Source organism: Glycine max, chromosome 6 (genome assembly GCF_000004515.6).
Source record: "Glycine max cultivar Williams 82 chromosome 6, Glycine_max_v4.0, whole genome shotgun sequence".
In the NCBI taxonomy this organism is placed as follows: Eukaryota; Viridiplantae; Streptophyta; class Magnoliopsida; order Fabales; family Fabaceae; genus Glycine; species Glycine max.
The window spans coordinates 4,967,791-4,984,547 of NC_038242.2; the positions used below are offsets into that span (position 1 = coordinate 4,967,791).

The window sequence follows — 16,757 nt, forward strand, 5'->3', positions numbered from 1 at the left end:
AAACCTTACCCTCAACAACCAAAACCCAACCAGCTCTTTTTCAACGATGGGCCCTGGCAGTCAAGCCCGCAGGGACCATGAGTATCATCAGTTGGAACTACTGGGGTCTGGGCAACCTGAGCGCAGTTCCTGCACTTAGAGACCTAGTTCGGACATATCACCATGATACCGTCTTTCTTTGTGAAACTCTTGTGCATTCCTCTCGTTTTGTCGACATTAAAAATTCTCTTGGTTTTGACTTCTGTTTCTTAGTTGATTGTGTGGGTCAAGGTGGTGGTCTCGTTCTCTTATGGACAAAACCCTTTGATTGCAACCTTATCAACTTCTCGCAAAACTTCATTAACGTTTCTGTTCACGAGGCAAGCTCACCAGTTTGGAGATTGACTGGCTACTATGGCTACCTAGAAAGGCAAAGAAGGAGGGAGTCTTGGAACCTCCTTCGTTATTTAGTAGCAGATACTTCTTTACCTTGGTGCATCTTTGCAGATTTCAATGATCACCCAACTTGGCTTCTAAGGGGATTTCGAGAGACAATCATTAACTGCAACCTCCACGATCTGCCAATGGAGGGTCACCAATACACTTGGGCCAGGAGACGGGGAAAACATGATTTCATGGAAGATAAGCATGTTAGAGGCCTAGCAACGATGAACTGGATATACATATTCCCTAACTTCAAGCTTACCAATGGAATCTTAGCAAAATCCGACCACTCCCCAATCCTCATCTATCTCAACAATGCTCTAAGAAAGAAAACTCAAAAAATTCAGATTTGAGAATTCTTGGATTCTCGAACCCGAATTGGAAAAAATTGTTCGAAATAGGTGGACCAACAATGCATCGAATGATTTTGTCTCCAAATTTGTAAATTGATTAGCTGAAATGAATTCTCGGGGGAGAAAGCTTAGACACAAATTCCGAGACCAAATTGATGATTGCAGGAAGGAATTGGAGTATATTCGTCAATCAAACAACACATATATAGTTGCCAAATTCGACAAGGTCAATGAATTGGCGCCAGAGAGCAAAAATGTTCTGGTTGAAAGATGGAGAAAAAAAATATTAGCTCCAAATATTTCCATATAGTTGCTAGTGCAAGGAAAAAATCCCTCACTAAGGATAATGGAGCTCAAGTTTTTGGTCATAATGAATTGTGTGATGTTGCAATTTCTTACTTCAACAATTTGTTCCAAGAGGAACAACACTACTGATTTTCCTCCAATTATCAATAAAATTCCAGTCAGTGCTTCTGCTTATGACAATGACTCACTACTACCACATTTTACTATGGAAGAATTTAGACTCGCACTCTTTCAGATGGATTCTAACAAATCACCTGGCCCAGATGGTCTCAACCCAGTTTTTTTCAAAAAGTTATGACATCTTTGTGGTCATGAAATGTACCACACAAGTATTTCTTGGCTTGAGACAGGTACCTTTCCCCTTCAAATAAACAGAACCACCATTGCCTTAGTCCCCAAACACAACCACCCTACCTCCATGAAGGACTTCGGACCCATTTCATTATGTAATGTCCTTTACAAAATTATCTAAAAAGTTCTGGCCAATAGACTCAAACCTCTTTTAAAATGCATCTCTCAAAAGTTATGCAATATACTTTTATTGAAGACAGATCAATTCTTGACAATGTACTTCAGGCCTTTGAAGTCAAAAATATGTTTTTTTAATAATCATATTATTAATGTGAAATGTAAGATATATTCGGTACTCATCTTATCAATAATTAATCTATCTCAATAAATCCGATTAATTATTTTTAGTAAAAATTTTGTATGTAATTATTTTTATTATTCACAGAACTTATTTAAAAAATTCAAGTGCAGTTTTATTCATATGAAAGCAATGTTACTGCAAAAAATATGTTTAAATTCATTTATAAAAATTAAACTCATAAAAGATTTTTCTGTTTTAAAATAAGTATTTCATTTGAAAAAAATGATCTCAAGTATCATATTCTATGTTATTTATTCATTAATATTTTGTCTGTATAAAATAATAGTTATTTTGAGAGGAAAAAAATATAGATTACTTTATAAAATAAAATTTACTTCTAACCGGAAGCGAATATAAAGTGTTGAAATTGGTTTAACCAAGTCTAGACGGATAGGTGTATTATAAGAATGCACGAAGGGGCAAGCTGAAAAGAAAAAAGAAAAAAGAAAAAAGCAGTTTCCGGAATTAGTAAGTAATAAGCGGAAAACCAGTGTGAGAAATACTGAAAACCGCCTCATGTCTCGAATCTTGTTTGTAAGTATTAATATAACGTTGGCAGTAGTAACTCACAAGAGGCTCTTTTCCTCTCTAGTAGATTAGTACAATCCTTCACTTCACCATGTCCATGAACCAATAGCTGCTACCTTTTCAGAAGTTACTTTCTCGTTTTAAGTATATGGCGTACCATAACCCCCAAGACCTTCCACTTCACCATTTCACTGACCAACAACAACACCATAACCATACTCTCCCTCACAACTCCTTGCTCTCCGACCCTGCCTCCAAACCTGCCTCCGATCCTCACCAACCCGCGCCAAATTGGCTCAACAACGCCCTTCTCCGAACGGACTACACCCACACCACCACCACCACCACCACCAACACCGCTGCTAACAACAGCAACAACAGCACCAACTTCCTCAACCTCCACACTTCCGCTTCCGACTCCGGCCAATGGCAGGCCCGCCCGATCCTTAACCGCAACCACAGCGAGGTCATCGATGACGTGGCCGGCGCAGGCGCCGAATCCGGAGATTTGAAGGGAGAGACGGCGCCGGTGGACGGCCTCTTGAACTGGCAGAATGCGAGATTGAAGGCGGAGATTTTAACGCATCCTCTGTACGAACAGCTTCTGTCGGCACACGTGGCGTGCTTGCGGATCGCCACGCCGGTCGACCAGTTGCCCAGGATCGACGCTCAGCTCGCACAGTCCCAGAATGTGGTCGCCAAGTACTCTGCCTTCGGACAAGCCATCGTTGGCGACGATAAAGAACTCGATCAGTTCTTGGTATTTTCCTTTTCTTAATTTCACCCTTCTCTTTTTCCTTCTTTTTTCTTTTCTTTCCTCGGATTAAATATAAATTATTAGTTATTATTCTTTTGTGGTTATTTTTCTTCTTCTCCGTGGGTGCAATGGAGAACTTTCTTCTTTTGTGGTTAATTTTAAACTCGTGCTTTGAATTCAATGTCGTTTTGTGGATTGTCTTTGAAGACAATCCACAGAACGTGCTTGCGGTGAAAAGTTTACTCGGCTAAGAAAGTGAAACAGACATGTTCCTTGCTTGCTCAATGCATACTTTCATGGAGAAGGAAATTATTCAAATTAAGTCAGATGAAGAATGATGGTTATTAATTGAAATTAAATAGATTGGAAACAAGTGGTTCGAATTTGACTTTTTGGGCTAATTTTTATGCCGAATTTGACATCTGAATTAATATAACCCCTAGTTCATGGTGTGTGATTTCTGATGTGATAGAGCTTATCTGCTATGATACATTTACAACTTACAATTTTTTATATTTTCTTATTTGTTGCTGCAGTCCCACTATGTTCTGTTGCTCTGTTCTTTCAAAGAACAACTTCAACAGCATGTCCGGGTCCATGCAATGGAAGCAGTCATGGCTTGTTGGGAGATCGAGCAATCCTTACAAAGTTTAACAGGTACAACGATAGTCTTTTTAGTGATTTTTGCATCTCAACATAAAAATAAACTAATAAAGGTTAGTTGCCCTTCCATGATAAAATGGAAATAACTTGATTCAAGTTACTTCAATTATGTTCCTGCTATCAATGAACCAGCCTGTAATTTACTCTCCCAAACACAATATTTTAGTTATTTATGACCAATTTTTAGAAAACTGCAATAATTTATAAAAAAAAGGGGCTCTCTAAAGTTTTTACTCACAATTTTAATGGGAAGAAATCTCAAATATTTTATAGGAAAATAGGCGTAACATGTGCTGCTGCTGCTGTATGTTTGCGATTAACTATTAACTAATAACTATACGGTCTCGGGTCAGGAACTTGGGACAGAGTCGTTTCTGGCAATTAATTCAGACTGAGGGTACTTAAGTTCTCAAAATCAGGGATTTGACCTGTCGTGAGCTGTAACCTCATGTTCAAATTTTCTTACAAGGTCAACCATCAGTCAATATTTTGCAAGTTTCAGTGTAACAATAAATGATATGCAAGTCCTTAATGGTTGTTGGACTAAGAGGAACATGGCTACAGGGATTCAATTTTCCTTATCTTTTCACTTATAAAAAAGTCTGGGGGGTTTGGGAAACTTCAAATCTTGGCTTCTTAACTTTATTAAAATTGAAACATATATAACCAAATAGCAAAGAATATACCAAACCCCCACTTATTGTCTCAGATAGAATGATGACAATTTCTGTATTTGAAGAAAGTATTGAAGACTTTAAAGTGCATATAGCCCAGTTGTCCATATTTTTTGGCACGTTATGCCAAACTATCGTGCACTTTGAATGTTACGTAGTCATGAGCCTTTTGGTTAGATTAGCTAACTTTTTATGCACAAATAAAACAGCTCTTTCTGCAATTGGACGAGTACTAAAGTTATGGTATTTTTTTTATCACATGGTGCATGATTTAACAGGAGTTTCACCCGGGGAAGGTACGGGAGCAACAATGTCTGATGACGAAGATGAGCAAGTAGATAGTGATGCCAATCTGTTTGATGGTGCTTTGGATGGTCCTGATAGCATGGGATTCGGTCCTCTTATTCCCACAGAGAATGAGAGGTCCCTCATGGAACGTGTAAGACATGAATTGAAGCACGAATTGAAACAGGTTAGAGATTAAATGTTACTAATAGCTTTTAAAAGTCCCATCATTTTGAATGTCTTCCCATGTGATTGACCTCAATGTTTTTTATCTTTTAATTTATTATGTAGGGTTATAAAGATAAAATCGTGGACATAAGAGAGGAAATTTTACGTAAGAGACGAGCTGGGAAACTTCCTGGTGACACGACCTCTGTCCTTAAAGCTTGGTGGCAATCACATTCCAAGTGGCCTTATCCTACGGTAAGAACTCAAGACTTTACTATGTTTTTTTAGGAAATCCCTTTCAAACAAATTTGAACGAATTTAATGAATAACAACAAAGATGTCCTTGTACATATTTGTGCTACAAATTCAAAGAGAAGAAATAAGGATTAATGATTTTACACAATTTGTCTATGCACTTAGACAGTCCACATGTTTGCACTTATTGACCATTGACCAAATGAACATAGTAAGCTACTACAGAAGAATTTAACAATTGACTTTTTCAAAATTAATATTAAATGATTTCTCACAATTTATTCTTCAATGTTTTTTCAGGAGGAGGATAAGGCACGGTTGGTGCAGGAAACGGGTTTGCAGTTAAAGCAGATCAATAATTGGTTTATCAATCAAAGGAAGAGGAACTGGCATAGCAGTCCCTCAACTTCTACTGTTTTGAAGAGCAAGCGCAAAAGGTATTCATATTAAAAGATGTGCTTTTACTAATTTATATTTTGCATGAGCTTTGCACCAATCTTAGTTTAAAAAGAAGTAATGCAGGTCTTAATAGTGCTGATCAGTACACGTAAATGGAGGAAAACTCGAGAACCAATCCCTTACTGTACTCTGTTAGTATGTCTCTGCGGTCAATCATGGTGCATGGCAAGGGATTCAAGTAAAGTCAATGATAGAAAAAAAAGTTCAGATTTTGTTTTTGCTCAAGGAACAGGCCTAAAACACAGATGTGGAGGATTAAAAGCCTGTAGTACGGTGATGCATCAAAATTAGGGAGTTCAATTAGGAATTATATACCGATATCAAAATGGGTACCTCCATGGGAGCATATTTTTAGTCTCATTAATGTTTGTGAAATATATATAATAGTGAGGGGTTGTGGGTGTATAGTAATAATCTGAGCGTTTTTCCTTCAATCGTACTATTTTTTATTTTTTTTTGTTATTCTTAAAATGGTTATTTTACATGGAGCTTGGATATTTTGTTTTCTTAAAGTATTCTTCCAATACCTAGTAAAGAAAAGTATTGAATGAAAGCAAATATATTTAATGTAGGAAGCATTTAATAATTTTTTGTTTAATTAATACAGCAACTATTAGGAGGAATATAGAGTTGAATATTGTTGTAGAAAGGAAATTTGGTGAGTTGGCATGGTGTAGGCTTGTTGCCCCTTGAAGTGATTGTGAAGTCATAATCAAGACATGGAATAACTTCGTGAAATTAGGAAGGTGAAAACAGAGTTCATAAATTCATAGGAATTTCTGGTTGGAGGGTAAATGTTGGTGTGGTGGGTTTATGAATTATGACAGTGCCTATAGACGTATTTATAGTTAGGAAAAGTTCGGGTGGAACAGACAGACTGACAGAGCAAACGGAAATATTTTTATTTTTATTTTTTTGAGAAAAAAATGGCTCTTGCAGTCTTGCTAGCAGGGCATTACTGCATTTTATAAGTGGTCCCGTGAGTGATATGTTCTTTGTAGAGTGAAGGCAAATATCATAGTAACTGGCCGTGTTTGTGTAAGTTTTTTTTAATTTCTCACAATTATTGTTGTACGTATAAAAGTTAATTTTGAATTAAATGGATACTTTAAAAATTTGTTAATTATAATTGATTATAGGATAGGTGTGAGACTAATGAATATTTAATTTAACATCTAAATGGAAATAATATTTCTAAATTCAGTTTTAAAATGCCATATATAAATATAAATTAATTTTGTAATATTAATTTCTTCAATAATTCTTTAAAATGAAGTGTGAATAATATACTATTCTTTTTCTTAGACATGTTTAAATTATACTCTCTTTTCTTTTATTTTTAAAAATTACATTTTCTTTTCTAAAGAGATGAGTGAGTTTTACACTTATATTTTTCCACAAACAAAGATCAATTTTGAAAACTTAGTTTATAAAGAATTTTAAATCTTTTACAAATAATTTTGAGTTGAAATATTACTCACCTGTCCCTTAATTTTATTTTAAGTTATAATTTAATCTCTTATTCATTAAAAGTTATAAAATAGTTCCATAAATAATTATTTCATAACACGTTGATACTTTTAAAAAAAATGATTATTTTCAATTTTGGCACAATTTTTTATTGATTCAATACGTGAAAATTTTCCATTAAATTTAACTATATGAAAACTATAGGATTGAACTTGATGTTTGCACCAAATAAAATATAAATAAGATAAAAATTATACGAAAAGTGAATCTTAGAAGTAATATTTTTGTTTGGTTTTAAAAGATTTTTCAATTTTTGGTTGCTTGTAAGACTTTTTTTATGCGATTTTCATCATTTTTATATTTTTTTAAGTCCTAACATCGGTCGAATTTCACAATTTTGATAAAATAAATTGAAGAAGACAAGTTTTAAGACTTAAATCAATAAAAAGAATTAAAATCGTGTTTCAAAATTAAAAGTAATAATTTTTTTAAAGGATCAATAAGGGATATTTTACGATTTTTATTAAAAAATGAAATTACAACTTAAAATAAATATATGTAAATGTGAGTAATTTAACACTTGAGTTGTTGTTTTTAGGCGTTAGTCTTCTCTTGGGTTCAGCCTTTGGGCCCTTTGAAACCCAACCCTGGAATGATATATGGTTAACGTAACCCAAAGCATATAGAGGACAATAAGGACATAAGAGATTCAGTGCGCCCACTCCAGCAATACATTGTCTTCACCTATGTGTTTCAAACACTTGTCAATTGTCATGCAGTACAACCGGGAAATTATTTTAGTCCATCTATGACCTTTAATAGTTATTCCCTTACCTCATTTAGTAAGTTCAATCAAATCTTACCTACTATGTAGAAACAAAGACAAGGTAACACATACGCATACTTCCTCTTCCAAAACAATTCTAATGTATCATAAAGACATGCAAGGCCACCTCAAAAGAGTTGCTTCAACCAATTTTGCTTATTAAGGTTCGTGTTTGATAAAATATGTATTGGGACACTTTGCTTGTCAAGCACCATATGCTTTTTTAAACACACAGGTTATTATTTTTTCTGTAGGTTCAACAATGATGCTTTGAATTCAAAATCATTTTTTTTTTTACTTACTGCAATAAAAATTAATTTGGTTTAATACTAGTCCAAAAAAAAAACTATTTCTCTACCATCTCAAATCATTATCCTTCTATGCTTAACTTATACTGGATCTTATATTCGATTTTATTAACCTTATATCTTTCAACCTACTATTTTTAATTTTATTTTTTAGTTGAAGTTTTTCAATGATTTTTAAAAGAAATTATTAATAATAAAAAATAATCTTGTATGACAAATCCTTATCTAAACCACATATCATACTTAAAATATAATTTATATGTTCAAAAAAATTTATTTATTATAATTTTTAATTGTAAAAAAGTTTATATATTAAAAATATTTTTTAATTATATAAATTTATTTTATATAATGCACAAACTAAAAACTAGTTATAACAAACTGCGTTCTTAATCTCCTACCTTGTCAATTTGAACGTTAGATCAAGTCTTATCTCTATTATTTTGTTACATGCTGACATATTTATCATCTATTATTACGTTCCAATTGATATTTTAATGTTTCCAGTGGGATCATTGATTTACCACATTAATCCAATCTTTTTTTGGCCAACGGAACATTTGAAGGAATTAATCATAAACGTCTCCCTCCTTCCCTAGAATATCCTCGTCATGATTCGCAGCGTTTAGTCATGGCATTTTACTTCTGTTGAGAAGAAGCATTTTATGGGGTAATTGATCAAATGGTCAATTTGCAACTTAAGAAAAAGAAGAAATTGACTCCCAAACAAATGAATTAGAAGAGAAAAAGCATTTATATATAACTATATATGTACACATTATTTGATTATGAAAATTACAAGAGGAACAATAACGCTTGGGTAATTAATCCCCAGGAATATTAATCAATTAAGAATGTTTAAGCTTCACTGTGCTCCCATTCCAAATATAGCTTGTTTATCCCTAATGGACATGCATACCGAGCCGAGAAATCAAGAAAAACACCATCATCCTCCTCTATTGATCCATCATCAAAATTAAGCGCATAACTCTTGGGATCATACTGGAATTGCATTTTCCTTTTCATTTCCTTGGCTTCACTAATACACGTCCTCAACCTCCGCAAAGAAAAACTCTTCTTTGGCCACACCAAAATTTCTGACAACACCTTCATCGCCCTCTCTAGTTTCTTCCGCAACCATTTTCGACGAATCTCCAACGTTTCTTGCTCTTCCCCACGCGATTCATATCGATGTGGGCCTTGTGGGGCGTAGAGCACACGGAAACAGTTAAGTGAAGCTATAATTTCTTCAAGCCTTGATGGAGTCCCCGCCATTCTTCAAAGACCAAAAGTTACAATGATTGATGAATCAATCACCAAATGTGAAATTTGTGTGTGTATATATATATATATATATATATATGCACATGCACGAAGAGAGAGACTGTCACTTCGATATACGAAACAAATAAGTGAACTCGTTACGTAGATCAAATATACGAGGCATTGGTTTGTGACCGAAGCGGTCTTCTGAAAATTATAAGGACCTATGATTTTATGTCACGTGGTGATCGTGATGACTTACTTTCTGAGGTGTCGAGTTTCGATTGTACTGTTCTTTGCCGATTGTGACAGACGGGTGAACTTGTGTATAAGTTATCTGCAGGTTTGTCGTCTTGGGCATTTGTTAGAAACATGAATACTACGTTTTCCGGCCCACCGCGGATTACAGAAGCTGGGGCTTATGTGGCGTCTGTTAATCGACAGTTAGGAGCCGAACAGATCTTTATATTGTTTATCCTTTCAAAATGATTTTTTTTATTGTTTACATATTATGTGGATAAGTTTCGACTCCCTTGATATCACTATATATCAATGCTTTTCCTTTTTCAAAAGAGATAATTTACATTATATATCATTCGTTTGCACCTCCTTGGATACATTCATTAATCTTTTTTTGTACGTTTTATTCCAAAGCCAAACTAGACTTTTTACAAAATTTGTGTGAGATCGATTAAAAATAAATAAATTGGGTGAGATGATTAATATATAGATATAGAAACAATTTGATCACAAAAAAAAATCTAGATCGAACTAATTTTTTTATATTACACCAACATTTTTAAATTTAACTAAAACTAATAAATAAAAATAAATTAAAGAGAATAGTAAACGTTTTCTAACTTTAAAAGAGGAGTATTTTTTTTAATTATTCAATTAATAAGCGTTCTAATCAAAGTGTACTATGTAGGACATGTAATATTACAATACAAAAGAACAAACAATTAATGATAATCAACTATACAGATGAATGAATAAAATGTCAGAAGTTAATCAGAGAAAAATGATTATACGGAAAAAAGTAAAAAAAAATTTACACAGAACTAATATTATAAAACTATTTTACACGTAGAGACCGTACTCATCTAATTATCACAAAAAATAAAACATGAAAAGAGGCTATTTGTAAGTATAACAAGAGGTTGGCTAATGTCTAGCCTAACAATATTAGTGTGGAAACCAAAACAAGTTGCTTAAATTGCCGTATACCCAAACTATCTCGTTAGTTTGTTTACATGATATGAAGTGGGAGAGCATAATTCAGGAAAGCTTTTCCCTTTTTATTAATAGTTGATTATTATGTTTCATAAAAAAAACTCACAAAAACATATAAAAAATATTTTTTTAAAAACTAAATTAAATACACATGGTAAAAAAGGAAGAAGAAAAAAAGAAAGTACAACTGATAAAATTTTTGTACCGAGGGTTCGAATCCCTCTCTTTCCGTTGATAATTTGATAAACCTAGTAAAATTAAGAAACTAATTTATACTGAATTCGTTAAGAAAATTAGATTTTTTTTTTCTTTGTTATTTAAGCTAATGTCGTTCTTGACTCACTATTATGTCTTGAAATTCAAGGACTAAGACAAGCCTCTTGAGAGAGAAGAAGAGAGAGAACTTTTTTAGTATTTTTCTTATATTTTGAAGGAAGCGCTTCATACATATATAGTGTGATACTCGGGGACAAGTTCCCGACAATAATAACGAAAAGATAAGTGCAAATCTCGAATATCCTAACAGAATGATATTCCTATTATTTCCCACTAACTAAAAGGCACAATTTGGTGGATTCGAGCCTACTACATACTGCACGATGCCTTCGACGTACGATGCATGAGGCCTCTGCTACCCTGGACGTACTCCCTTAAGTAAGTTGGAGGTGCAACCTTTCTTTTGGGCCTCGTAGAGCTTGCTTCTTGCAGACCCCATGTGTTATTTGTATCATTCCCGAGCCCATAAAAAATACATTGTCCTCAAGGAGTTGGGTTTCAAAATATGGCTTCAAATTCGAACCGAGATCCCAAATTAAAATGGGTGAAGGAATGAGCGAATGAATATTAGTGTTGTGGAAATCGAGCCATTTTGCAACGTCGCTAGTAGCGTAAAAGAGGAAGGAGTGGTCGAGCTCCTTACAGCGACTGGGATACTCCTTGCGGACTTGGGAAATGGTGATCTAGCGGCGGTTGAAGGACGCGTGGGGGTTGCTGTTAGCAAGGAGGGGAACGACCACAATGAAAAGTGGAGCCGACAAGGGTGTGGGATGCGGCTGTATGAGTGCGTGGAGTGAAGGTGGATTCGACATGGACGACGGAGGTGGTATGGGCGGCGGAGTCGGCAAGGGTGATTGGTTGTGTTGCATTGGTACGAGGCATGAAGGCGTAGTTGGCCTGGAAGGCGGAGGCGACGGTGGTGACTGCACGGAGGAAGAAGATTGGTATTGGTGACTAATTCTCGAAGGCAGTTTTAGAAGAAGGGTATCGAGTGTGGATTCGAGGCGGAGTTGAGCTACAACAAATTTGGCCATGGCAGCCTCGAGGCGGTCCACGCCCGCGGGAGAAGGTTCAGCGTCCGTCATTCGAGGTGGGTGTTGAAATGAAAGGGACAGAGGTGGTTGCTGAAATGAAGGAGGAGTTCCCTCAATATCGAACAAGCATAGCAAACATTTTGTGGGTGCTCTCAAAATCAATCCCAAGGAATTGAACTGGATGTACAAAAGGATGAGGGGTGTGCGGAAACAAAGGGGATAGGTGCTGCAGAAATGGTTGCTGGTGGATAGCTGTGTGGAAAGGATGGCATGTGAAGGGGTGATTCGGCGGGTGGTGTGGGTTGCAGTGGCTGGAGCTAGTATGACATCCATGGAAGATAGCCATTGGGCTCTCAATGAAAACACCAAATGTTACGTCTTGAAATTCAAGGACCAAGACAAGCCTTCTGAGAGAGAAGAAGAGAGGGAACTTTTCTAGTATTTTTCTTATATTCCGAAGGAAGCACACACACACACACACACACACAAGCCTACTACCTATTGCCTGATGCCTTCGACGTACGATGCATGATGCATGAGGCATCTACTACCCATGCTGGACGTACTCCCTTAAGTAAGCTGGAGGTGCAACCTTTCTTTTGGGCCTCGTAAAGCTTGCTTCTTGCAGACCCCATGTGCTATTTGTATCACTCACTTTGTTTCTCTTGACTTTTGATAGCCAAACTTATTATATAGAAATTAATTAAGTAATATTAATAATTCACAGCAATAAGAACATTAAGTAATTCGTAAAAAAAATAAGTAGTTTTTTTTGTCTAATTATATGTTTAGAATTACTTACTTTTAAAAAATAACTGTTTTTTTTAAGGAGGACTTTTTATATTTAAAACCACTGAAGAAAAAAAAATAATTATTTTAAAATTAAATGTTATTTTTTAAAGATCTTTTTTCTTTAAATTTCTCAACTTAGTAGTCTGAAAAATAGTGATTAACATTCTCCAATTTTTTTTTTATATATATAATAGGATGCTAGCACCAAGCAACAGTAACAAAACATTCTTCAATTTTTTAATTTTTTTTGTATATAATATATAGGAAGCTAGCAAAAGCCTAGCAACAATAACAATATCAGTAGATAAAGGGAGCGAGTGCATTATAGTATTAACAAAAAAAATCTTCAATAAAAAAGAGTAGTAACAAAAAACTGAAGATAGGCTAAGGGAAAGAGATGAAACGTCGGACTCTGTCCATTAGAACAATCGACAACGTTTGTATTATGTCCAAGGAATAATTATCGGGCTTTTCTGGACCACTGCATCCAATAAAATCTGAATAGAGTAATCAATCCTCTAGTCATTATCTTCTGCAAGCAGATATTTTAAACTTCAATTTTATCAATTTTTAAAATTTAAATTTCTATAAATAAATATCATAAATTTTAATTTCATTTCAATTAATTTTTAAAATTGAAGATTGACTTCTTGAATTTTAATTCCATTTCAATTGATCTCTTATTTCTTCCACAAAGCTCTTAATTAAGAAGTTGTTTAAGGAGAGACTGAGCTTAGTATCATTTATTGTTTTTTTATAGACATTTTTTTTAATGTTTTTTGTTTTCAAATATAAATATAAGTAAATCTTAACTACTTTGACATATTTAATAAGATTATCTTTAAAATACTCTTCATTTAATAAAAAAATTTATGTTTGATATCAAATTTTAAGGATAATTTAGAAAAAATATTCTTTAATAGAGATTGAGACAACTTAATGAAATTATTTAATTTTCTTAATATGTGTGAAATCAGTTATTTTTTCTTATAAATTTGGTAAACATTAATTTTTTGGGTATAGAAACATATTTAAACTTAATAGATAAAAATAATTAACATGTAGTCTAATTAGATACGCAAAAAGAAAATTAGCTTCGTTATTATATAGAGAAATAATTAAGTACCGCGAGAAAAGATCAGCACTGAAACTGAAGTTATGAAAATAGTTAGACGGAAATAATATTGGCAATTGGCATTGTTTCCTGATGAGTCGTTGAGCATTTTCTTCATGCACTTATTCCCTCATCCTAGACACAAGGAGGCAAAGAAGTTTTTTCAAGAGGGTTGTGTCGTTGTGAAACCGAGGGCTTTACGCAAGAGATGAAAAATCTATTCGATATATACGCTGCAGGCCTAATAAGACTTTTAATACTTGATGCTTCTCTTTGCCTATATATGCATCAAAATCCAAAATAGTTAAACATTATACAGGTTCAAGTTTGATGGAAACATTTGCAATTGAGGTTGTTGTTTGTTCCCTAATATGTACCCAGTTGCGGCTGGATAAGAAATTGTATGTTGTTCACCTTATTGGAGTAATCTCTTTTGAAGTGCAAGTCCAGGGCATTTGTTGTTGAACTATTTAGCACATATAGAAGACAAAAAGTTTTCGTTTAAGAATGAAGCTATTTAATACGCTCATCTTGGTTATTTGACAGTTGAAGGAAAAGTAAACTTGCTTGTTTAAGGGAAATCACGGGGAATGAGGACGTCAATCTTTGTAGTGCCTATTTTGGTTTGACAATTTATCTTCCTTGTGAGATCAACGAGTCTAGCCAGCTACGTGAGGTTGTATATATTGAACCAACTTATTGGGATTTAATTAATGACAGAGACGAGTTGAACTCTACGTAGTATTTTCCTTTACCTTCCTTATCTATTATGACCTTGAAATTGATTGATCAGCCATGCCCTTCAATTACATCCTCAAGCCACATATAAATATTCGCATGGCATGACCATGTTGCATAATCAAGTCAGTTTGAGAGACAGTTGGCTTAATTATGGGTACCACGGTTTTTTACTTTTATTCTTAGTTTTTATTTCCTTCTTCCATCTTCCCTCACTAGCTTCTTTGAAGTTGTAAATGTATCACTGTCACCTAACTACTTGTGTGAGAGGATCTCTGATAAAGGTGTATTGAATATACAGTAGTTGTATGAGAGAAGATCACTTATATTATGTTGAATACTGAACTTACCGTGAGAGGCTGTATCTTGCAGGATGCCTTTCAAGTTCTCGAGTTAATGAGCAGGCTCCCATTAAATACGTGTTGATAACCTAATTCAATGTCTCACAACGCACAAACAACCAAATAACATTTTATTTAACAAAAGAAAACTTTTTGTACTTTTTTGTTGATGCATATTAAATCTTGTACGTAGTGATGTCCCAACAAAAGTAAGCATCCTACCGGCAAAATAAAAAAAAAAAAAAGATTTGGTAATAGAAGAGTCTTAAGAACTATTGTCAGGCAGGGTTCCCATCCAAGCTGGCGGTAGCATACCCGTTTGCTCTTGGACTGTCTTAAACAGAGGTGGTAACATCTTGTAGACACCAGCAACCTCCTTAATGCCACCACTTGCACCATTTGCTTCGCCACCATTAGTCCAAATACTAATCTTTGGCTCAAGTCCACGAATTGCATCTGCATTAGTCTTGGCAATTTCTTGAAACATGCCACTATTAATCATCAAGTAGTCCCTCAGACTGCCGTAGTTGCCTCCAAATGCATCAAGAAGTGTCCTTAAATATGCTCCTTGGGCCTGCCCATGTGCCCAAAGTCCCTCTGTCTCCTTTTTCTTCACAATAATCAGAGTCTTGCGTAAGAGCTCCATCAGAACTATTATATGCCTTTCAACTTTTTATGTTTGTTAAATTTTTTGGTCAGGCATTGCACTGCTAAAGTCATGCTGTAGATAGTTATCTGGAAATACCCTTTTCCCAAATAGTTGGTTCATGTTAACTTCGCCTAATCTTAGCAAAGCTGCCTGGGGAGCTCTCCAGAAGAATAATACTCAGTTGATGATTCGTTCATGAGGTATGTCATGTTATCTGATTGTCGGTGTTGTTATTATCTGAAAGCTCACACCCAAGAATTGGCAAGCTTCATGATTTTCAAACCTTGCCTAATGACATACAAGAATCTAAAGATGCCAAGAAAAGTGTTTACCCTGATTGTTTTTAATTTGTTTCTTATCATACTTGGGGCATTTGCAATCAAATACATTTTATCCTGTTCTCCAAAGGTCGCACTGAAAAATATTTATAAACATTTCATTACAGCTGGGAGTGCTATTTTTACCATCATTATTCAAACAACGTGGATCTGTATTTTCCTGTACCAGTAATGTTACACTATCTGAGGTAGCAAACACATCCTTGCTCTTTGATGGTTTTTATGCTTGACCTGATTTAACTTCAATTGTTGAGGGAGAAGGAAGGACCTTCCGGTCACCTCCCTAACCGTGGGAATGGGAAAGAGAGACTCATGCTAACAAACTAAGAATTGCAGGATAAGTGCCCAGCCCGAGAATCTTCTGAGATTAAGAAAACAAAACTAGTAACCCTAACTGGGCTGAAAAAGGAGAGTATGCATTCATCATCTGAAGTTTATTATCCCTCTACCTTTGCCTTACGAGCTCCCTCCCCTGCCTTATTCTTCCCTAGGTCGTGACCCCTCGCTCACTTGTTTCTCGTATGTCTAAATGGCTTGACTCGTGTTTCATGTCTTTTAATATTGATTCCTTCTGCTGATATCCCCTGGTCTCGGGACCGGCAATATAACAAGAAAGATGTCTATGGTCAAGTTTGGCCACGGATGTGAGCATATCAAAGATTGATGGCATTCTTAGTGAGCTAGTGTACATATCGATTGACCTCCTCTCTTTTGTGGATAATGAAATGATTGTTTTTGCAACCAAGTTTGTTTGTGCATGTACATATATGTCTTACATGGGAGAAAGGTGTCTCTCATTTTCATTCCATACGTTTTATTTTCTTGTCAGAAAAATCAGGCTTAACTTCTGTT

At 34.9% G+C, this 16,757-nt stretch overlaps 3 protein-coding genes across 6 annotated transcripts; 1 reads left to right on the forward strand and 2 right to left on the reverse strand.

Annotated features, from left to right (window-relative positions):
• Positions 1 to 2,121: 2,121 nt before the first annotated feature.
• LOC100810257 (homeobox protein knotted-1-like 3) lies at positions 2,122 to 6,035 on the forward strand. 4 transcript variants are annotated; one of them, XM_003526236.4, is made up of 6 exons: positions 2,122 to 3,022; positions 3,556 to 3,676; positions 4,635 to 4,828; positions 4,933 to 5,064; positions 5,365 to 5,501; positions 5,587 to 6,035. In XM_003526236.4, exons 1-6 carry the CDS (start codon positions 2,411 to 2,413, stop codon positions 5,591 to 5,593), a joined length of 1,203 nt encoding a protein of 400 aa, XP_003526284.1. In that variant the 5' UTR covers positions 2,122 to 2,410; the 3' UTR covers positions 5,594 to 6,035. The 4 variants fall into 4 exon arrangements, with proteins under 4 accessions (XP_003526284.1, XP_006581338.1, XP_006581339.1 ...); XM_006581275.4 differs by having other exon boundaries at positions 2,157 to 3,022; positions 5,576 to 6,035; XM_006581276.3 differs by having other exon boundaries at positions 2,157 to 3,022; positions 5,579 to 6,035.
• A 2,827-nt stretch (positions 6,036 to 8,862) lies between these two features.
• LOC102660700 (uncharacterized) lies at positions 8,863 to 9,528 on the reverse strand. Its single transcript, XM_006581278.4, has one exon. The coding sequence runs from the start codon at positions 9,400 to 9,402 to the stop codon at positions 8,986 to 8,988; it is 417 nt and encodes a 138-aa protein (XP_006581341.1). The 5' UTR covers positions 9,403 to 9,528; the 3' UTR covers positions 8,863 to 8,985.
• Positions 9,529 to 15,183: 5,655 nt separating this feature from the next.
• LOC106798999 (flotillin-like protein 3) lies at positions 15,184 to 15,712 on the reverse strand. Its single transcript, XM_014776930.2, has one exon. The coding sequence runs from the start codon at positions 15,562 to 15,564 to the stop codon at positions 15,184 to 15,186; it is 381 nt and encodes a 126-aa protein (XP_014632416.1). The 5' UTR covers positions 15,565 to 15,712.
• Between the last annotated feature and the right edge of the window lie 1,045 nt (positions 15,713 to 16,757).